Source organism: Lycium ferocissimum, chromosome 5, assembly GCF_029784015.1.
Source record: "Lycium ferocissimum isolate CSIRO_LF1 chromosome 5, AGI_CSIRO_Lferr_CH_V1, whole genome shotgun sequence".
NCBI lineage: Eukaryota > Viridiplantae > Streptophyta > Magnoliopsida > Solanales > Solanaceae > Lycium > Lycium ferocissimum.
In genome coordinates, this window is record NC_081346.1 from 6,326,784 (window position 1) to 6,349,712 (window position 22,929).

At 35.2% G+C, this 22,929-nt stretch overlaps 3 protein-coding genes and 1 non-coding gene across 5 annotated transcripts; 1 reads left to right on the forward strand and 3 right to left on the reverse strand.

Annotated features, from left to right (window-relative positions):
- The first annotated feature begins 3,449 nt into the window (after positions 1–3,449).
- Positions 3,450–3,521, forward strand: TRNAP-AGG (transfer RNA proline (anticodon AGG)). The gene has a single exon. It is a non-coding gene; the product is annotated as a tRNA-Pro (tRNA).
- Positions 3,522–4,203: 682 nt separating this feature from the next.
- On the reverse strand, positions 4,204–7,081 carry LOC132055661 (HVA22-like protein a). Its single transcript, XM_059447605.1, has 5 exons — positions 6,816–7,081; positions 6,636–6,662; positions 6,418–6,540; positions 4,683–4,926; positions 4,204–4,552 (listed from the first exon to the last, which is right to left on the reverse strand). The coding sequence occupies exons 1-5, from the start codon at positions 6,884–6,886 to the stop codon at positions 4,487–4,489; spliced, it is 531 nt and encodes a 176-aa protein (XP_059303588.1). The 5' UTR covers positions 6,887–7,081; the 3' UTR covers positions 4,204–4,486.
- A 2,680-nt stretch (positions 7,082–9,761) lies between these two features.
- LOC132055663 (transcription factor bHLH47) lies at positions 9,762–14,776 on the reverse strand. Of its 2 annotated transcripts, none has more exons than XM_059447609.1 (5): positions 14,538–14,776; positions 13,715–13,828; positions 11,740–11,858; positions 11,454–11,581; positions 9,762–10,617 (listed from the first exon to the last, which is right to left on the reverse strand). In XM_059447609.1, exons 2-5 carry the CDS (start codon positions 13,780–13,782, stop codon positions 10,207–10,209), a joined length of 726 nt encoding a protein of 241 aa, XP_059303592.1. In that variant the 5' UTR covers positions 13,783–13,828; positions 14,538–14,776; the 3' UTR covers positions 9,762–10,206. The 2 variants fall into 2 exon arrangements, with proteins under 2 accessions (XP_059303592.1, XP_059303591.1); XM_059447608.1 differs by having other exon boundaries at positions 13,715–13,833; positions 14,538–14,772.
- Positions 14,777–16,126: 1,350 nt separating this feature from the next.
- LOC132055662 (uncharacterized) lies at positions 16,127–22,141 on the reverse strand. Its single transcript, XM_059447606.1, has 10 exons — positions 21,893–22,141; positions 20,620–20,786; positions 20,469–20,533; positions 20,203–20,243; positions 20,012–20,100; positions 19,799–19,912; positions 18,740–18,817; positions 18,360–18,425; positions 17,594–17,671; positions 16,127–16,616 (listed from the first exon to the last, which is right to left on the reverse strand). The coding sequence occupies exons 1-10, from the start codon at positions 22,002–22,004 to the stop codon at positions 16,509–16,511; spliced, it is 918 nt and encodes a 305-aa protein (XP_059303589.1). The 5' UTR covers positions 22,005–22,141; the 3' UTR covers positions 16,127–16,508.
- Between the last annotated feature and the right edge of the window lie 788 nt (positions 22,142–22,929).

A 22,929-nucleotide genomic window follows, 5' to 3' on the forward strand; every position in this document is an offset into this window, starting at 1 on the left:
TTCTTGTAATATAACCCCCCTCTGTTTTAATTTATGTGAACCTATTTCCTTTTTAATTCATACAAAAATAAATGACCTTTTTCCTAATTTAAAAATAAATTCACTTTATGAAATAATTTACAACCACATAAATATTCAAGACTTATTTTGAACCACAAACTTCAAAAGTCTTTGCTCTTTCTTAAATGTCGTAGCCAGTCAAATGGGTTCACATAAACTGAAACGGAGGGAGTATTATACTTTATTTCCGTGTTTTTTCATAATTCATTTTAAATTTAAACATAATTTATTTATTTTTTATTTTACTTTTAATAAAAAATTCTCGTCGTACAAATGTTATGACATGTTTAAGATTATAAATTTCAAAAGTTTTATGTGCATACAAATACTAATATTACATTTTCTTTCAAACCACACTACAAGAAAGTGCTGAAATGGTAACAACTCTTTGGCAGCAGAAATAATATTGTTGGCAAAATTCAATATTTGACAACAACTTAGTTTTATTGTTGGCATATATGATAAAACTTTTAAAAATGAACTTTTTTTGTTGCCAAACAATTTAATTTTGTTGTCATATATTGACTATTGTTGCAAAAATTACTTTTGGCAACAACAAAAAAGCTGTTGCATGGCGTTCCAATAACAACCGATGGAAAAAGTTTATGCAACAACAAAAAAATATTGTTGCCAAAAGTACTTTTTGCAACAATAGTCAATACTATGACAAAAAAAAAAAAATTGTTGGCCAATGTCTTCTTTCTTGTAGTGCCATCTTTTGAAAATGATTTTCTTGAGCTGTGGATGTATCGAAAATAGCCCCTCTACCAAGCAAAGATAGGAGTAAGGTCTGCGTACACCCAAACCTCACTTGTGGAAATATACTGGGTATGTTGTTGCTGTTGTACAAATATGATTACGTGTTTAAGCTCTCAAATTCATAAAAAAATCATTCTTTCATTTTTAGTTTTAATGATCAAAATTGTAATACATAAATTAAAAAGGAGAAAGTAGTAGCTGTGGAGTCGCATTATTTTTCAATCAATTTTAACCTTGTTCTCTTCTGTTAGTTTAGCATTTATTAGGCTAAATGATTCTTTACCTCTTAACAATTTTTTAGGCTAAAGGATTCTTTGTGAAAAGAAATAGATTGCTCTCCTCTCTTTAGTTTATAGAGGCCAGCCTTTAGGCTTTAGCTCCTTCTTTCGTGTAATAATTTCCTTAGTTAATACTCCATGTTTCATACAAATTCCAAGGTTGGTTTAACTAGATGAATTTGTAAAAGATTGTGGAATAACAACGCCCAATCCGTTCATCCCATTATGTATGACTGCATTTGGCCAAACACAGAGTCTAATATATTCTAGGACAAACCCATCGCCGCAATTGTACAGTCGTCAGGTTTTCACTTCGAACACCTCAAGTGACCTTTATTCCATTTAGACATCTCAAGTGGACAACTGGTGTTTCATTTAGACACTTTTTTCGCAATCAGCTAAAATTGCAAAATGAGTGTCATCCACTCGCGAATGACGTGGCGGTGACTAATTAAAATAGGACATGTGGCAATTGGGTGTAAAATAATAATTTAAAAATCAATTACAAGAAAAAAGAAAAGGAAAAAATTATTTTTCACCAAAATAAATAAATAAATTACCTACTTTTCTAAACCCTCCCCCACCTACCCTACCCCACCCCTCCTTCCCCGTTTCTACACCTCTACTACTGCTGAGCACAATTTTTTTTCTTCTAATGGCTCCATTTTTATTTTTTTGTTTTCATTAGATTTTGATCCATTTTGGAAGCATATAATTCAAAATTTGGCACTAATCTATAGCCCCATTTCATTATTTTTTTGTTTTTTTGCAGTCCTCCAATTCGGAATTTTGATTTTCGAATTTGAAGCTTTAAGTTACGTTAATGGCGAGTTCCTCAAATCTCAACTAAATAGCACCAAATTTCGGATTCGAACTCCTCTCGACGTTCCGGTTCTTTTGAGATATCACCCACTGAAAATGGAGCCCGTTTGAGGCAACCCGAAAATTCAAATTGGAAGCTTTGAGCTTCAACAATGGCGGCTTCAGCTTTCTTCTTCAATGGAGATATGCTACATTCAATCCAAACTAACAAAACAGTGATTTTGATAGCTCCTTCAATTGATTTTGAATTATGGAAAGGTGAAATTATGTTTTCTCTTTAACTGGGTTTCATTTCTTGAATATAGTGGTGGCCATGGAAACAGAGATAATATTATGTTTTCTCTTTAATTGAGTTTCATTTCTTGAATATAGTGGTGGCCATGGAAACGGAGATAATATTTTCTTGAAAGAGTGATTTCGACGCTCCATCCTCTTTATATAAGATCACCGCATCTACATGTGCCACCAACAATTTGGAGCTAGAGATTGTGGAGTTTGTCTCAATATTTTGAATTCTTAACCCAATTGGGTCTCAATTAGAAAGATGGAGATTTAGTGATTCTTGTGGGAGATTTAGAGGAGGAAGAAATTGAGTTGAAATTGCAAGAATCTTGAGAATCCTTGTGGTTTTTGTGGCCCATTTGGTGGCTTTGAGAGATATGGTGGATATGGTGAAGAAAGTGGTAGGAGGGAGGAAGAAGATGAAGGAGAAAAAAAAAACAAAAACACAAAATTATTCTCTTTCACGCTCCAAAAAAATGTGAAGGACACGCACATTGTCACCTCTGCAAAAGGTGTCTAATAACACATTTTAATTCAAGTTAAGATGTCTAAATGAAAAAGGGCGTACTTGAGGTGTCTAAGTGAAAGATCTGGAAAGACCTTAGGTGGCTCCCGATGGGTTTGGCCTATATTCTATTTGACTAGTCTATTGTAGTAATGATAATGGAATAAGATACAAAGTAATGATTGAAAAGATAGTTTGACAAGAAACAAACATTGTATCGATATTTAGAATTTGAAGGTCTTAATGAATTTAAATTATTAAATAGTAAAAAAAAAAAAAAATTACAAAATTAAAAGTTGTCTAACATTTCACGACATGCCGAATTGAAAAAACTGCCATATAAATTGATACAAGATAACTTTTCACGAATTTGAAGGTCTTAATGAATTTAAATTATTAAATAGTAAAAAAAATAAAAAAAAATTACAAAATTAAAAGTTGTCTAACATTTCACGATATCCCGAATTGAAAAAACTGCCATATAAATTGATACAAGATAACTTATTGAGTGGTTCTTTTTGATGAAATAAACGAACTATCAAACAAACAACAAACCAAAAAAAAAAAAAAGGGAAAAAATCGTCAATTGTATTGTCAAACAATCTGGAATTCATTGTATGAATTATTTCCATGTTGTTCCAACTATTAAAGTGCCTTCTCTAGAGAACTAGAAGTCTTTGGAAAGCACTAAAAGTCTTTGGAAAGCGGCTTTGTACTGTAAGAAATAGAATAGATAACAACATGGGCATTTGGTCTAGTGGTATGATTCTCGCTTAGGGTGCGAGAGGTCCCGAGTTCAATTCTCGGAATGCCCCTTCTTTCTTTTTGCTTTTTCCCTACTACGTTTTGGTAAAGCAACTAACCATCAAAACACTTTGACAAAATAATCCCTAAACTAATCTTTTTTGCTCAGCGGGGAACTGTATTAGTCTAATAATCTTTACATAAGAAAGTACTACCAAAAAGGTTATCAAGCTGTTCACCTATTGTTTGGTAAAGTCATTTTTCAAATCACTTATGTGCTTAATTTGCAAGATATTCTATAGTAATTTTACCCTGATCAGAGATTGGAACAACTTGCCAATGATATGACATGGTGCCTAAGTTTAGGGTCCGCAGGAAGTTTCAAACTTTTAATTACACCAAAACTACTTCTTATTTCTTGTTTCTTGTTTTTTTCGTCAAAAGCTGTACAACAGAACCACATTTCGAGAACCTACAGAAACAAGTATCCAAAGCATTGGTGAAGCTAGCACTTGCTCCTACCTATACAGATTTTGACTACCTGAAGGAACATTGAATAACATAGAAAAATTGAAGACATTAATAAAAGTTTTTAGGTGCTAGTACACTGGCAGACAGCACTTCCAGTTTTAAATACAATGCAGCACTCGATCGCGTTCTGTATTTTAAATTTAGTCAAGTCACGCAAACAATCACCGCGACCTCACTCAGAACCCGTCACCTAGCTAGTGATCAAAGTAATAGGAAGTGAAATAGAGCAACGATTATTATCATTACTAACAAACTGCTTGAGATTAACAGTGACAGACAAAAATATCTAGGAGAAAGACACAGGTGAAAAGGTTGAGCACTACACGTTTATACATAGTTTACGGGATTGCAAAGAACTCTATAAAACATAAGATAGTAGTTAACACGGAGACAGACCAAACATCAGTTTCAGGGCACCTCTTTTTACAACAGCACATAGATCTCTTCCTTTCCTGAAGCACTGGAGCAGCAGAAACCAAACAAAAAAACCTGTAGTGTACAAGGCTCAGTATCTGTAGTCATCATCATAAAACACGTAATTGCTGGTTTGGGGCCTTCGTTCTCCTTCAGCCTGCAGAAATATAAAATAAATTAAACACTTGAATTTTGTGATTTCAGCCTGCCTCAAGTCACTTGGTTTCTATATGTTTCTTTGACATTTCGTCAAACTATAAACAAAAAAGGCGAACTGATTATCATACCTTGTGGATCATCTCCTCAAATGCGTGGGTTCCATGTTCTTGTATATATTTCTCTGCAGCAGTTAGGATGTCATCAGGCTTACTAAAGACATCTTTCTTGCGTGGCACATACCAGATGTTGACTGCTTTTCGCTGGACGATATAAGGCCTAATATAATGCTCATACACATATGCTGCACCATTGAAGTGGGGTATGACCAACCAGCAGGTTGCAATCAGTTTTGCATATGACCAGAAAGGAAGCCTGATATAAAAGTGAATAGAGCATATCAATGGAAAAAAATGCAGATCTGGCATTCGGAAAATCATCCAAACTCACTAGAAGTGAAGCGATATAAAAGAGATTCATGTACTATGCCAGAAAATCTAGTTTCCAGCATTCAAAAGGGTTTCATCACCGAAAATTGAAGCGTTTGAAATAAAAAGAAGACAAATATGACGAGAAACATGACCCAGAGTTAAAGAGGGGGAGGGGGGTGTTCCTAACCTTACCTCAATGTGGAAGTACCTTGTGCTCAAACATATCATTTTCAACCAAGGTAATTCAACTACACAGCCACAGCTAATTTTTTGCAGTTATCAACCCAAATTCTTGTACGACCACCGTCACAAAGAATTATCAAACAGACAGCTATTAAGGTCACTGTTCTTGCTTCAAATATAGTGGTGAAATTCCACTATATGAGTGCTAACCCACTCGATAATGAATCAAAACTATTGTCAAGCATGACAGTTACTCTATGATAAACATCAGAATCATTTTTTACCTGGCCTAACAAAGTTTCAATCACCATTACTTTGGGTTCCCATTTTTTCTACGATTGTTGACTTAACAACTCCTATTCTATCTGATAGCAAACTGCAATCAGCAGATGATCTTTCTGTTTCTTAGGTAGCGCGTCATCGCTCATCACTTGTTTGCCAATCTACAACACCAAACTTTTTCTTGGTTTTTAATAACCGTGGGGTCCGAGCCAGCTTGCACCCACCAGCACCGGTACTGAGTAACTTTGTCTATCAAGGCTTGGACAGATAGGAAGAAATCACCTAAAGTTAAAAGACTCTGTCTACCAAGTTCAAGTTAGTAAAACTTAAAATGGCCGACATGTTATCACATAGAAGTATATAGTAGTTCAAAGTCCTTCATTCTTCTATAACAACTATTTAAACACCAGGAAGGAACCGAAATAAGTTAGGCAATGAAATCAATGCTCAAGGCTTCATTATTAAGAAAGTAAAAAGAGGTTATTCACAACCATCATCTGTTTCATCACTTTTCTTCCATTCCACCCGCAGGGGCGGATGTACATGGTGGTGAGGGTGTTCACCCGAACACCCTCAGCAAAAAATTATAGTGTATATATCGGGTAAATTTTTCGTGTTTATGTACATATATTAACTTTTTGAACACCCTGAACAAATGCAAAAAGTCAGCTCAAGCGGTCCAGGGTGTTCAAAATTGTCTCTAACGTCCTAGGTACAATCCCCAAAGACAACATAGTTTTCCATATTTAGCTTTTGTTGTTTCTTTCGAACCCTCTGAGTGAAAATCCTGAATCCGCCACTATCCACCCTGACCTAAGGAAAAGCAAATCTATTCCCAAAAGTACAATTGTTGTTGTAGCGTTCCGTTTACAAGTGATAAAGAGACAAGTATCTCTACTTGTCATAGAATTCGAAGAAACACTAATAAGTAGCTGAAAAGAACATAAAAATCTCAACCAATGAAAATTACCATTCAATAAGCTTAGCAAAGGTGAGCTCAAAAAGGGTAATCATAGAGTACAAAATCCAATAAGTAAGCCATTGCTGATCATCCACTGGGGATTTGGTCTCAATAGCCCTTATTGACGCATACCTGTCATATAACCCACAACTCAGTACCAAAAAATCACATAGCAGGCCTTGAGAAAAAAAAAAAAAAAAAAAATCACCAAGTGAAAACCCACTTACAAAGGATAAGCCAGACTAACCACCGGCCTGAAATTTCAAGCACACAAGAAAAAAAAAATTAAACTTCACAATAATAAATTTCTCCTAAATTGGTCTCTATTATCTATGAATTAAACTAGAAAAAAAATCAATTTGTAACACAAATACTACTAGGAAAATGGACTAGGATGGGAGAGATACCCGGCAAGGATGTCAAAGTTGGCGAGTATGACCTTGAGTAAGCTACCTATACCACCACCAGATCCTCCCATTTTCTAAGATCTAAAATTAATTATGCTGTGACTTTTAATTTCTAAACAGAGTTATAAGTCTGAGATTTGCATTTGTTGTAGCAGTGCAAAAGAAGATAGGTCTAGATTTGTTTTTGTTCAGAGAAAGAGTAAAGCTAGAGAGAGTTTTCTCCTGTCCTTTCTATGCGAAAACAACAAAATAAGGCACCGAGTGTGTTTCTATTTCTGACTACTTTCGTTCGCTTCTGTGCCGACTAAAATTTTCAGATTGATTTTGTAAAATATATACTCCGCACAATTAAAATTTCGAGAGTCAAACTTTTAAATTTTAACCATAAATTCAAACATAAAATCTTTTAAAATAAAATTTAAGTATTTAAAAATTACATAATAAGTACTAAAAGTCACAATAATAGACAATTCAAATTTTTAAAAGGGTATAAAAATCACGATAAAAAAATTATTTGATTCTCGAAATTCGAAAGGTGTCACGTAAATTGAGACGGAGGCAGTATTTTTCTAAAACTGCTAGGGTTAAATGCAAATAAAAATAAGCCTACAATATATGAATTATCATAAGTAAAACGGAAAAGGGTCAAATATACCCCTGTACTATTGGAAAAGGGCCAAATATACCCTTCGTTATACTTTGGATCCAAATATACCCCTACTGTTATACTATTGGTTCAAATATACCCCTCCTCCGTTAAGTTTGTCCAAAGTGGACACCTAGTCCCGCGTGGCAATGACATTTGATGAGGTGGATGCCATGTGGCATGCCACCTCAACGCCTCTAACCCATTTTGTTTCTCACCTCTCTAATTGTTCTTCCACCACTATAATTTTCTTTACTTCCACAGACCACCACCATTGACAGCAAACATTTCCGACTGTTGTGGTCCCAAATATCCCATGCAAGTCCAAGAACTGAAAAGAAAATGTGAAACTTAAAAGTTAATTAAGAATGCAACGATTCTAGTACTCCTCTGGAAGAATCTCATTAGCCAGCAGTGCATCGATCATTCCAAAATAAACCTGACAGGCAAAATGTTTCATAGAAACTTTAGGACACCACTCCAAGCACAACTCCATTACTGTTATAGTATCAATTCTCTCATAAGTTCTTAGCACCAATTACACCCTCAAGGAAAATTTTATGAGTTGTAAGAGCTCAATGAATAGGACCTACCATCCCACCAACCCCCAAAGATATTGCCCTCCCTGGAAAATCATGGAACACCGAAAGGTTGAAAAAGGCACCTCCCACAAATCAAACGAGAATAATTTTGGATTTTAATTCTGGGTCTTCAATGACTTCTGAAGTCTTCCCATTTAAATTTGTTAATGGTGGCAATGGTGGCGGAAGTAAAGAAAATTTTAGTGGTGGAAGAACAATTAGAGAGATGAGGGACAAAATGGGTTAGGAGCGTTGAGGTGGCATGCCACCTCATCAAATGTCATTGCCACGTAGGACTGGATGTCCACTTTGAACAAACTTAACTTTATAGAAGATATTTGAACCAATAAGATAACGGCGAAAAGATATTTGGACCAAAGATAACGAAGCAAAGATATTTAGCCTTTTCCAATAAAAGTATGGATATTTGGCCCTTTTCCGTAAGTAAAATGTCTAGTTCCTATTCTTACTCAGGCTAAAAGATGGAGAAAACCAAAATAATTTAAAAACTTGTCATGCAGTAAACTTTCACTGGTATCATTTTAAATCATAAATCCTAATTGTTTCTCAAATTGAAATTCGAAACTAACCCTTCAATTTTTTGACAGAGACATCGACCACTAACAATTCCATTTATTTTGATTTTTGACAGAGACATCGACAATAAAAGTTCAATATAGTGAATTTACTTTATTAATAATCATTTTCAGTTAAAAACATGATTGATACATTATGTCCATTACCGGAGAAAATACTTCTTTCCACTAGAAAAGAAAAAAAAAAAGAGAGAGAGAGAAAAAGAAAGGAGAAGAAATTATCTCCACAAGACATAAAGTTGAATCTATGAAAGCTAAAAGCTGAAAGTATCAGGATAACTTTGGCTCTATCCGTGGCTCAATTATTTTGCCTTATGCTTGCTTCTCACGATTCCCTTTTAACTTTTGATATATGGTATTAATTAAAACACAAGGAAATAATAAAAATAATTAAAAGAAAGGCTTAACTAAAATCTAGAGTTGAGTTCACTGTATGAGGTTGCTAATATAATATTGAAGTAATGGGAGTGGGTATACAAAAAATTCAAAATCCGTTGGAACTTATTAGGTAATCTATTCAACATCTTTTTGAAGAATTATTTTTCAACCAAACACTAACAAAAAAAAATTCTGTTCTTTTACGGAAAAAAAAAATCTTTTCTTTAACAAAATTCGGTCAAAAAGTGAAAGAAATTTAGTCTAAACTTTGGAAGCATACACCTCGACGTTAAAAATGCATCAGAGGAATAAAAAATAGAAAATAATTAGCATGGATGGTGAGACCGTCCAACAACTCAACCAAAACTTCCGGAACTCGGTATATCTGTCCCTTCCTAGGATTTTTTTACTACTTTGATCGACACAAAAGACCATTTCCTGGTAGGTTCTAGTGTAATCCCAACTTAAAAAAAAAACGGGTGCAAGATCCCATTCCTACATAAAATGACAAAAATGGCTCCTTATTTCGGATAGTTCTAAAATAACTTTTTAAGAATATATTTTGAGCAGTTTTAATCCTATTAAGTTTATCAAAAAATGAATACATTTAATCACTAGCAAAATTTCATAAACTGTAACTGTGAAAAAGAATATTTTTTTCACTATTTCCGTTAAATTTAATAAATAACATTTATTAAATATATGATGAACATTAAAAGTGCTCGCTTTTAACAAGGACCAAAACTGCTCAAGAATAAATCTAAGTAACTATTTTAAACCTCCTCCAGACATCGAGTGATTGTTTTTGTCATTTTCTCAAGATTCATACAATAATGACACTACGGCATTCATTTCTTTGTCTCCTGCCTTGTCAAAATAGAATGGACTAGTACTAATTTTGCCTCCTTAGAAACCCAGAGCTTGAAAATGACTTCAACAGCAAGAACATTGTAACAGTTCAACATCTAAATTCATTTCTGTATCTAACACTTCTATGGTTGCTCCCCAACTACTATCTCGAAAGACAACTAGATTATTGTTGGTCAAAATATAACAAAAGGTTATATACCACGTAGAGCTGCAAGTCCAAAGTATTCCGGAATCTGCTGCTTATCGTCTAAATCTACATTACCCAATTATACATGCCATTCCCTATGTATGAATGCCTCATTCCTTCTAAACTACTATTGTTATGCACCATCTTGAACCTCCTGTCGCAATAACCGAGGCTGCTTTTCGAAGATCTCGGATGGCCATACATCAGTTGGAGTGGGATATCTGGGCTGTGGTTTCTTCACAGTAGATGTGGGCATACCTGCGGAATCTGCAGCATCAGGCGCTGGATAAGCGTGGGGATTAGAACTCAAGGGATAGACATAAAAAGGGTTCATGATTTGCGACTGCTGAAATGCGTTTTCTGAAGCAGGCAATCTCATATAGTTATTTTGTAATGCAAACTCTGCGCGCTGTATTTCAGGAGGAGCTAGATTTAGGTCAAGATTAGTCTCAACTTCCCTTGCTTTGACCTGACTTTGCAGTTTGCTAATTTCAGCCTCTAGAGCTGAATTTTCGTCCTGAAGCTCCTTTTTCTCCACACTCAGCTGTCAAGAAAACAGGTTTAGTGACTGCAGAACAGTGTTATCAAAAGCGAAAAGCACAAAAAAGCTGTAAGGTCCTTTGGGGCTTTAAGTGCAAAGAAAGTGTAGGCTTTAATGAAAAAAGGAAAAATGGAGAAAAAAGTACAAATATATATGTTTAGTCACAGACTAATAATTATAAGCATGAATAACAAATGTATGGATAAAGAATTTTTTTTTTTTTTTTTTTTTTTAACGATATAAGTGAAATATTAATTGTTTAGTGTCTCCTCCTCAGGAAGCGCTCATTCGCCAGGAAAAGTTTGTCTTATAGCCTTAACGATGACACTGAAGCGCACATTAAGCGAGGCGAAGCGCTAGACATGTTTTGAGCCTCGCTTCAGGGCTTAAGCGCGCCTTTGACAACACTGCTGCAGAACTAGAAAAGAATAACAGCAGAAAAAATCACATGCTGTAAGCATAAACTACAACTGAGTGGATCCAACATCCTGGATGAGGAATGAAGGGTAAAAACAATCGTTCATAGACAAACGAACCCCGTCTTATTATTACATCATGTTTTTTTTTTGTAATCTTCCTTCAGTTAGATCATGCAGTCACGGCCAATCAAGCAGAGACCGATTGGCCTACTGGAAAGCTCACATTAAGTAATTAATTAGAAGGCTGACTCATTTCAAAGGGGTTCAACTCTTCTCAGTTTGGGCCTCATATTTATTCTAAATACCATGTTTGCATGGTGGCACGATGTTCTATGTGAATCCAAGTTCAAAGGACATGAAAAAGAAAAAAATGGACACTGACTCCAAGCTGGCAAAATTCGCAGAAATTAGGACACTTACATATTGAGATTCAGACAGCAAAGTTGTATTTTCTGTCCTCAGATGCTTGATCTGAGAAAGCATGTCCTTTACAAATCGAGCAGTTTCACTCAATACAGAGGCTTTTCCATTCATCTGCTCAGATAGTTCTGCAACAATAAGGCACCCAAGTCTTTCAAAAAAATAAAATAAGGCACCCATGTCTAATAAATCAGCAATCTCTTTACTGAAAATGTATACTAGAGGAACCACTTCTGGGATTTGTCAAAAATGAACATGGGCAAGTTATTAGCGATAAAGAAATTACCAAGAGCATCAGCCAAACCAAGAAAAAGCTCATTCAGATGCTCTCTCTTCAGTTTCTCCCTCTCAGCTTTGTGAATTCTTCTTGGAACTTTCTTCTGAATCTTCTTGCCGATATGAGAGCTGTAACAAGAGAGCTTGACAATCAGGACTTGCCGTAGATTTGCCACGGATAATGATGCAGAGAGCAATCCAAACGAAGTCAAAATAAATACATGAGCTGAGTACAAAAATTATTACTGTATTTAACCTGAGATTTGGAAACTTTTATGAGGATTCAAAGACATAACACATAAGCATTAGAGTTATGAAGAGGCAGAAATACATTCTCTAAATTTGTGAAGAAATTTTGCAAGTTAGTCAATGTAATACTTCACAATTCCAGATCCCCATTTTGTCCCCCATTTTTATTGCTTTGGGGCATAATTTGACCCAGAGTTTCTCATAAGTAGCACTTTCAGTTCAGAATCTAACAGATTCCTTTGGCGTTTAATAGTGCACCTCTTTTTGATACAGGGCAAGTTGGTACTTTCATATAGTAGAACAACACGTAGAATTATGCTCTTCTGCAACTCCACAACTAGTTTAATGCTATTTCACCAGGCGCTTGGGCATGCCCAAGTTATTTAGACTTGGACACAGGTAAGTCAGATGATTAGTTCAACTTTTAGCAATTTGGTAAGAACCCATGTCACATAGGAGGTATCTGCTAGGATCGAGATGTAAACTGGTCTTCTTCAAATTATTGTTTAGCTATAATCAACCTTGCAGAACACTAAAACAAATTCAGGGAGTTTCATTTAGTGGGAAGCTGGGCCAATCTCATGTATTCTGGAAACAAATCAAGCATCAGTTAAGATGGGCACTCAACTTGGCAATTGTGTTTTATTCAAAATATTTGTATCTTTCCGCGAGTAATAAAGAAAGAACCATTTACCAAGTGGCCGCCAAAAAGACTACTTCTTGGATGGACACTACATATTTATTCAAAATCTTTGTATCTTTCCGCAAGTAATAAAGAAAGAACCATTTACCAAGTGGCCGCCAAAAAGACTACTTATTGGATGGACACTACATATTTTCTATTATGAGTTTTTCTCAGACCGGAGCCAGATCTCCCCTTAATTTAAAGGGGTCTGTTACATTTCAAAAGATAAGCTGCTCAAAATGGAAGGTCATAATGTGCCTGAATTAGAAAAGCAGGGAATTCGAGCATATGTCCTTTGGGAAGGAACGAAGTAGCCTGCATGGTACTTAACCAAGGTTAACAAATACACTGCAAGAGTTGGCTCTCTTTGACAGATGAAAAGGACCATATCGACCTAACCACAAAAATCATCAAATATCACCAGTTTGGAAAAAGAAACTGCTGTCTTACGTAACTGACTTTGTTGCTTAGTTAAACTTGCAGAAAGGACTAAAATTCTTGCTGAAAATCACAGATTTTGGAAATAAGAAGCAACAATTCTTTTCCATCATATAATTATCTAAATTTACTATTCAAACTGCCAAGTAGCATACAATACCTTCCAACTTACGGCGAGACAATGTCTACAAATGAAATTATTCAACAAGGTATGGTTTTGGGCTTTTTATAATGCATCTATGTTGTGAAAATAATAGTTGCAGCCTTGCTGGTATCATACACCACAAAAGGATCCCCACCGAACTCACATGAGGTTTCTCTAATATCAAAAGGAAAAATAAAAGATCTCCATCCAATCCAAACAAAAACATTGCTCCGTACATAGATATATAAATCTGATCTATCTATATTAGGGGTCTATGCCCTTGAAAATTTAACAAAATCATAAGCTAAGCTTTGAATAAGATTCAATTTGGCATCAAAATTGTATGAAAATCACATTATATGTTTGGGAAAAAAAGACCAGTCTTATCGCAGATTCCCATACTACAAAAGAAAATAAAAGATATGACATTCATGCGACAAAAAGTGAAGTTGATCTAAAAGAACTGACCTATCTAATGATGTCTCCACATCAGTAGTATCCTTTTCAATTACCGGAGCAGGATTTTCGGTATCCATCTGTAATTTGAGTCCACTTTGTATGTTTGATGTGAAAAGCTATTATCTGTCCTGTGAAAAGGAGAAAAGGGGACAATCGATAAGGTACTTTTACTCAGAATTAGATACCAGTTTGTCAAACAATGGACGAGCAACGTGACCAACGTGTTACAAACAAGCTAAATTCATTTGAAAGTAACAAAATTTTATTGCTAACATGGTATATTTCATTTACTCAGTAGATTGTTGATCACTACTTTGCCTATCACACATCAGAATACAAGATATACTGTTTAAGTCCAGCGTAAATCACTGATTAAATTGAGGTAAATAGAACTCATATGAAAAAGAAAACTCTTTGTTTCAAAGTTTTTAGGCTGGAAATAACAGCATTTAATCCCCGTTTATGTATTTCAATGAAAGTTTACCTGATCAAAAGAAAAATCCCCATTTACGTATTTATTTATTGATAAGAATCATTTAGTCCCCATTCACTCACCAAAGCAAGAACCCGAATTTTGTAAAAAAAAAAAAAAAAGCCCCAGACTTCTATAAGGCGCTAATATTCAATCAACAACCTAATAGAATTTTGTAAAAGAATTAGCATCCTAAATGAAGTAAATCAGTGTGGAAAATGAAAATTTTATGAAATAAACTGAAACAAGAAGGAAATTCATAACTAAACAAACCCCCCAACAATTCAGGCTAAAATCAAGAAAGATTAAAAGAGTCGTTAAACAGAGAGATAAACACAAAGAATATGAGAGCAATTATACCTTGTGGAAGATGGATGGAAGGATGAAAGAGATTCGCAAAAATGAAATTAGGGAAGTTAGAGAAGATGGATGTTTTTTTTTTTACTTATTTTTATATGTTGGAGTTGGGAAAGGGCGTGTGGAGAGCAGGTGTTGGCTGGGAGTATCAAATGGGGAACACATGAGATGCGTGCCACGCCAGCGCTGTTTTTTTGTCAAATAGTAAAGCCGTACACGCTCATGCTTGCAATTACCACTGGCTTTGCCGCTTTGCCCATACCATGTCATCATCTTTATCTACCTTCACACATGACACACGCCTCTCCTCTCCAATTATTAAACCAAACTCTGTCTTTATCCTCTTATTTTTTTCTTTTTTCATTTCTCCTCATTTTATTTAGGGCAAAAGTCCAGAGTTGTTTCTAAACCTTGCGAATAAATTTGTCCAGTTAATTATTGGAATTAAATATATCTTTACTTTTATAAAAATGGTCTCTATTTGTTTTTATTGACTAATGACGGAAACATGTAGCCTTTTGATAAAGAAAGAGGATCAAATTTACTCTTGAACTATGAGAATGATTTAGTCTTGCCCTGAACTATGGCATATTCCGACGGCAGCAAGATCGTTTTTTTCAGCACTCAGAAATCTCTAACGACTAGATCTCCATTCCTCGCTGAAATTAATCACCCACAAGTATAATACGTCCAAATGGAATAAATGATTAATTGCACCTACTAGTTGAATTTTCACTGAAGCAAGAGCTATCACAAATCCTTCTAAATCACTAATAAATGATGTCCGAGCTACACACAAACCTTCTAATCCTAAACAAATACAGTTACACAATAATTAACTCCCAAATTATTTACATAGCCAATAATATTATGGGGATCAAGGTAGGAATAGGATTATAGTTGTTGAAGGTCGATATGTCTTTTGAAGGTAATATAGTTACCGCCTACTGGGAAAAAAAAAAGGTAAAGACGAAGACATGAGAGAAATCGTTTGAATGGGGGTGAGGGCTAATGTGAAGCTTTTCTTTGTTCTTTTTGTGAGTGTCGTGGAAGTGAATTGAAGGTAGCTAGAGTAACAGTTGTCTTCAGGTGATGCATTTGAGAATGGAAAGCAACAATGATCAATTAGAGGGATGAGAGACTATGGTTGTGAAAATTGAAATTAACCCTTAACAGTCTAGTTCAGTTGCTTCCCTTCTAGTCGCTTCCTTAACTTCTGGATCCTACTCTAAGCTTCGTTGATACTTTATCCTGTTGAAAGCTTATGAGTTGCATTACTCATATGCCTTTATCCGGTTCGACACTTCGGCATCCAGAAAGGAAATTTAGTATTTGTTAAGAGGGATGAAGTATGCGTTGAGGGAAACACTCTTTTGGCTTTTCTTTTATATTTTCTCCCTGAATGCCCACTCCTTTAGATCTGTCTACAATCGGTTCGAAATGCAAAATATGAAACGTTATAAAGGGTTTTATACATAGTCAAATGTAGAGATACCACAAGCAGAGATCAAATAATCGAGGGACGGGACTTGCATTCCTTTTCTCTTTAACTTCTGCACCAAAGGTTTTGTAATTTATTCCTTTTTGGATGCTTACTTCTTTAGAACAGTTTATAAAATGCAAAAAGCTGTCTTAGAAGAGTCTTCTGCACAAAGGCAAATATAGAGAGACCAGAGATCGTAAAATTGGGGAGAGAAATCGATTTTCTCTTCCCATCTTAACTTCTACACCAAAGACCGTCACTTTTTCTAAATTACTGCATACTTTCAACAGACTTATAATTTTCACGTATCATGCAGAAATGTTCACAGAGCAAGCAATACACTGTAATATCCAACTTTGAGTGCTCCTTTATATATAGTGGAGGAGAATAAGCTGTACATCAGAGTTCGTATGATCCCATCAATAGGTGAACAACTTCGCTGCCATATAGGGACCAGTGAGAGGTTCAATCGTCTACTCTCATAGATTGGTTCACACTTTCGAACAGCCAAGCTGGAACTGGCGGACTTTCATTCTCCCATTCAACGCAAGCGCTAATATGTCATATTCCTCAACATACCAGAGCTCACCGACAGTTGCCTGCAACATTTGAAGTAAATATTATAAATGCAAAACCCAATGAAAATCAGCATCAAAATCTTAAGCAAAACATTGAGAAAGCAAGATTGCCTTTCTGAATTGAGCAACACATTAGGGTCCAACTAGGCATTCTAAAATGATGTGGCATATCTTCCGATGAGAGAAATAGCTTCTCAGGCTAGAGTGATTTTGTGGGATCATTCTTCAAACACAAGTGATTTTATTGTTACAAAAAACAAAAGTGACTTTGCTAGGTAATTTCTATAAATTGGATGACCACACAAATGATTCATATAAGATGTAACGAAACAAGGGGATGCCAACTATTGAACCAGAAAGCCGTTCCTTCTCAGCTGCCAATGAGCTACTGAATATGGGATCTAATAAGTGGTCCAAGTTTTAGCATCTTTTCCAAGCCTAGGAACAGTTCTACAGTATGAATGACCAACAACAAATTCCTATGCTCTAGAAGCTCTATATGCACACCATCTTCCCGAGTGAATCCTATTTGCAGGATGTTTAGATCATATGTTTCACATTTACTTGCAATCAGCTACATTCCATGTTACAAGGTCATATAATCCCAAGCCACAGCTTCATCAAGGTTTACTGTTCACCTCCATCACTTTTCCAAAAATGCTCTATAAGGAGCTGTGTTCTCTCTTTTGGAGGTTCTTGTTAGGTAAAATAACTGAGAGCGAAATTGGCTTCATTATGAAAGTGGGGAGACAACAAGACCACACATACTCAAAATTGCAGCAAGTCTTGCCAAATGTCATTCCATTTAGAGATTTACGCTTCAAATTCCTTCCCTTAAAACACATGTTGAAGTGTATGGAAAGCAAACCTCATATTCCTTCCAAAAGCAGAATCATGAGCTCCAGACATGGTCAGCACAAACATATCATACGGGGGGAGGGGGTCAATGCATTCACTATTTGGCAATAAGGGTTAATTTAGGTAAAACCAAAAATTACCTTAATGCCACGGATTTTGTTGTTTAATCTATTCACGAGCTCACGGAGAAATTGGAGTTCTGAGAGCTTATTTGCTTCCTGTGAAAGATAAAGGAAAGTGAAAAGAATAAGAAAAACATTCAATTAACCAAGTGACTATTTTTTGTTTTTTGGTTTGAGAAGTGACTATTTTTTTTGGATGAAAATAACTAAGTGAAAGTACTCATGATTTGCCATGAAAACAAGCGCGCATGTGAAACGATGTCTATGTCTTATTGTAATTTATTTGGACCTGAAGGCGATTTTCCAACAAATGGTTACAGTGTCTTTAACCGAATCGCCCTCAGTTAAGTTCTTGACTAGCTTGTAAGATTCCAAATGTACTTTCTTCAAACAAGCATCATTTATATTAGAAAACCTTGTTCTGCAAGTTCAAGTTAATAATTTTGGTTTCCTTCATCTCCTTGCGTTAAAGAAAGCTGTTCTTCTCTCTCAATAGAAAGATGCTCAATACTAGGTAGCAAACTGGAAGTGTGGGACTGATATCCATCAAGATTTATTGTTTTCCCCTATCCCCTTATGTTTTAACTCTTCTTTGAACTATCAAGAGGTGTTAAACATCTTGACTTTTTGTAACTGCTAGTAGTTAATATTAGTGTCGTTTCCTTTTATCACCAAGAACAACGTATCACAGGGACTAGTACTGATTTCCAGATTTTAATCATCAATGAAACAATGGAAGATCTAAAATGCAGGCAACAGATCAAAGATGCTAGTGTTAAACTACCTCAGGCCAATTGCTAGGGTGTCCCAGAAGCCTGGCAAATGATGTATGAAGCATTACAGCATCATACTGCAGCACCAAGGAAGTGTAGTTAGCAAATGCTAGAAATCTTGACATATTATTTTAACAGTTCTATCTTGAGAATACAAGAGTTATAAATCAAAGCAAATAATCCTAAACTTAGAGGGGATGAGAGAGTGAGGGGAAGAATCATGCAGTAGCAATGGCTGATTTGTCATAAAAGTTCATAATGGTTTTACTGCCCACACTATATTTACAGCTTTGAGAATATATGTGAGTAAACTAGCACTTAGTGGTTGAAGTGCAAAGACATTAGCATCTTCAGCAAGATGTAAAGCAGAAAAGGTTTGTTTAGCTCTCACAAGTTGCTTTGCAGGTGCACGTGGGAGAGCATTTCTCAATTTTTGTCGGATAGTTACAGGATCAGTTCCAGAGTCCACCTACAGATGAAAACATAAAATGTAAGTGTAAGAAGGAAGAGACTGCAATTTCACCAACTTATATCTTCATGATGTTCTTTTTTAACTTAATGATTTCAACATATGATGACCATTCCAAAGTGGTGCACCATTTGAGTTGACCATAAGCCATTGATAAGGGGCGGCAAACAACATAAATAAATAAGAAAATAGATAACTCATTGCAATGGTCATTCAGATAAGATGTTTATGATTCAACAAGAAAAAACTCTTTGCCTCATTTATGTCACAAGATACACCCAGGTAACTTCACACCCTTTATGCTGAACACCGTTAAAGTGAGGCATGTCATGCAAACGTAACAATGTCTCTCTTGATAATGAAATAATAGGTAGAACACTGCTTTTACGCCCGAGACTACACTACCGGTTGGAAAAGTAGACCTAAAGTTCAACTTATACATAATACTCTGAAGTCCCTAACTATGTTACATGGACTCATACATGGTGTACCACCAATAAGGATGTGGGTGGTATCCAGTATGGGATCGTGCAAATTTCTTTGCTAACTTACAGCATATTTTGAAAAATAAAAAATAACCCTGGCCATGTCATACCAACAGAGATATCGATGCAGACGAACAATCAATGTAATGTTGGTCCTTAATCATCTATTTGCAAGCATAAGTAATATTATATAGAGCGCAAGACTATATCCAAAAGCAAAGTAAGAGATTCTCGTGCAACTGCCTATGAAAGCTTGAAACATCAGTGTGTCTTGAAATGATATTTGAGAATGCCCTACATTCAGAATAGAGGAACAACAAAATCTGTAGTATCGGGCACTAGCACTATGCTTATCTCAAATATTTACCTTTTAGAAACTTACTAAAATACCTTCTCAGAAAAAGAAAAAAAAAGAAAAAAAAAAAAAACTTACTAAAATACTCCGGAGAGATAGATTAAGAGAAAGAGAGGGAGAGATCGAGTTTTATTAAAAGACCTGCCAACAACCTACTAACACCCCAGTTGATGTCAGAACCACTCGGTCTAGGGCAATTTTTAGAGGGCAGATTGACTCAGAAACAGCTCTAACAGCATTTGCTTCAGCTTCAATCTGAGGAAACACTGAACATTATCAGTTCCATCAACATAATATTTCAATGAGAAGAAAGGACGTACAGTAAGATATTTTTTCATCCATAAGCATTTTTACCTCTGATTCAGAAGCAGGGACAGCTGTAATGTGATGGGAAGCGTGGAACATGCTAAAGTGATATAAACTGGAGTTCTGAAACCAAATTGCTAAGCAACATGTGTATAAGCATCCAAATTAATGTAATGAGAGATGCATAACAAAGGCTAACTCATTCGTTCAAATATTAATCAATAAAAAAGACGCCATACCTTTATCGAAATGTGGCGAGAATATAGCTCTCACAGCTTCCCTTTACAAAACAGATGAGAACAAGTGTGAATATAGGAATTCCACGTCCAATGTGAAAAGTAGAATTCACATAATTGAACAAGATTGTAAGAGTAGTCAATATTCTCCTTCAAAATAGGTCAATTTGGCTTTCTTAAGATTAACTAAACGTAACTGCTTTTGCTTCAGTGATAGCTAAGAAATTTTGTGCTGATTTTGTCCAAAGAAATCAAAATGCAATACTTACGCTATAGGGGCAGAATACTCTGGGTTGAGATACAAAACACTTGCTCGCACAGGGGGATTTGCAGCCTATGCACAGATGGAAATAACCACCCTCAATTTAGACACAATCAAACAAGCATATGGCTGAATGTTGATTAATAAGTGAAATTAACCTTGAGTACAGGAGTGACCACTCCGTCTTTGAGAGTAAACAGATCTGACAGGGAAAGTGATTGAGTAGTTTCTCCTTGTTTGAGGAAAGCAGCTCCGTGATCCTCCAAGTCTTTCTCCATCTTTTCATACAATCTAGACCTCTGCTCCGCATTTGAGATAGACCATTCTGTCCCAACCATTTAATTACTTGTCAATTCAAGCAACAGAATAGCTTCATTTTTTTTTTTGTGCGTGTCTAACACATAGCTTGCTATGATATTCAAAATAGTTTCTCCATATATTAGTTCCCAAGATGTTTTGTTGTCTTCAGGATTACATGTAAAGAAAACCCGAATTCGATGTTGCAAACATCATCCTTTTCTTTTTAGACAGAACCTTTTTTTCTGGAGCCTGATTCAGTAAAGGAGACTCCAAATGGAACAACATTTAAATGTAGCATCACTAGCATATGGAAAGGAATGCTCCTCCACGAAAACTACTTATCAATAACAAAAACATAACCAGTGTAATCCCACAAGTAGGGTCTGGGGAGAACTCCTCCACGACAACCGTAAAGAAAACACGCATAACAACGAGCAATTTATAGAAACATCAGCCTCAACTTTCATCTAGATTTACAGTTTTACCAAGATTGTAGCCTCAAAACTTCGCATAGATTAATTTTTTTTAACCATAATTAGCAGAGTGATAAACTTAACACAAGCGACTCGAGTCCCAATTTTTTTTGCAAAGGAAAGAAAACCAAAAATAAGCAAAAAGCATCCCAATTACAAGTCAGAATCTACCATTTTATTCACATTTAAAAAAAAAAAAATTAAGAATAAAAAACCATTTAGGCTTTACTGACAGATTTACCAAAATTCTGCATTTGAGATGTATCGATATTCTCTCGGGCTGTTTTTCGATTACAGTGTCTGTCTCACTAAGCTATCATAATATACTATATATAAATCCAGAAGTAGAATTTAGTGCATTTATAAATCCACACACAAATATGGAAAGTCAATCCAAGCTAATTAATTAAAGATAAAAAGAAGCTAAATTTATACAAATATGGAAAGTCAATCTAAGCTAATTAATTAAGGATAACAAGAAGCTAAATTATCGGCGAAGCAGCAGATAAAGAAATAAAGTAATAGAGAAGTGTACTTAAGAATCAATTTTAAATAATCTACAGAATTAATTACTAAATCTGATTTCAAACAACCAAAGCAAATTTTCACAAATATAAAAGGAAACAACTTAATGAATATAAATCTATGTTACTATTACCTGTAGAATTGCGGGTAGCCATAAGGAAGAGAATATAAAAGGTAATTGCAGAGATTAACCAGATCCAAATAGCCGGTTTTGAAGTGGAACAACAGTTTCTAACCCTAGCCATTACTTCTAATTTCAGTCCAATAGATTATGTTCTTTCATTATTTCCCCAATTTCAGTTTACTTTTCCACAGATCACTTCATCTCCGTTCTATTTTCAGCACTTGTCAGCTCTGTTCATTTATTTTACGTTACTTAATATAAGTGCCAACACATGTCAACTTATTAGAGTCGATAGTTTTTTTTTGTTTTTTTTTTTTATGACATCTAACTCTCAGTCCGCTACTTTGTGCAAGACGATAAACTCACATTTAATACCGCAAAACCATACAGTGACTAAAAGTATTCTTGCAGCAACGAGCTCGATCAGAAGGCAAAATCCCTCATTGTCGTAGATGCGGATTTCAACTTTAGACTCCATTACGAAAAAAGTGCATCTTTCACCAACCAATCGAGCCCACCCTCATGTTGTAGTCGATAATTTCTAACTTAAAGTGACTTTTTTTTTCAATTATTCAGATTTTAATTCCTTTATATTTATGTGTGTTATAAATTTTGAATTAGGGTTAACAATTCCGCATTAAAGGAGTTCAGTTATTATCCTTGTTTGTAATCTATTTGTGATTTTAAGATGCTTCTAACTGTTATAAAAATGGATTCATTTGAAGACTAAGGTAGCATGTCATGTTCAACAACTAACCAAGGTCATGGAGCGTGTTTTATTTTTTACCTTCCAGTTGTTTTCTCAGCACACTTTTTCTTTTAAATAAATAAAGAGCATTTTAGGTAGTTCTCTCAGCATCCCTCACACGCTTAACAAAAAATATCTACATATTATCCTCTCTTTTTTTCTATATATGTCGGTCTAAATAAATAATTATAAACATCGTATAAGAAGATTTTAATTGCGGGACCATGATATTCTTTTTAAAAAAATGTTAGTTGATGATTATTGTAGTCTTTATTGGGTATCATAAAAGTTAGGCAAT

Coding starts and splice junctions, on each gene's coding strand:
- LOC132055661 (XM_059447605.1), bottom strand. CDS start 6,886: ATGGGAGGATCTGGTGGTGGTATAGGTAGCTTACTCAAGGTCATACTC. Junction 6,541..6,635: donor GTTAGTCTGGCTTATCCTTT/GTAAGTGGGTTT, acceptor GTTATATGACAG/GTATGCGTCAATAAGGGCTA. Junction 4,927..6,417: donor TTTGCTAAGCTTATTGAATG/GTAATTTTCATT, acceptor CTTTTATATCAG/GCTTCCTTTCTGGTCATATG.
- LOC132055663 (XM_059447609.1), bottom strand. CDS start 13,782: ATGGATACCGAAAATCCTGCTCCGGTAATTGAAAAGGATACTACTGAT. Junction 11,859..13,714: donor GTGGAGACATCATTAGATAG/GTCAGTTCTTTT, acceptor CTCTTGTTACAG/CTCTCATATCGGCAAGAAGA. Junction 11,582..11,739: donor TGGTTTGGCTGATGCTCTTG/GTAATTTCTTTA, acceptor TTATTGTTGCAG/AACTATCTGAGCAGATGAAT.
- LOC132055662 (XM_059447606.1), bottom strand. CDS start 22,004: ATGGCTAGGGTTAGAAACTGTTGTTCCACTTCAAAACCGGCTATTTGG. Junction 20,787..21,892: donor GGCTACCCGCAATTCTACAG/GTAATAGTAACA, acceptor TGGTTGGGACAG/AATGGTCTATCTCAAATGCG. Junction 20,101..20,202: donor CTCGCCACATTTCGATAAAG/GTATGGCGTCTT, acceptor CATGTTGCTTAG/CAATTTGGTTTCAGAACTCC.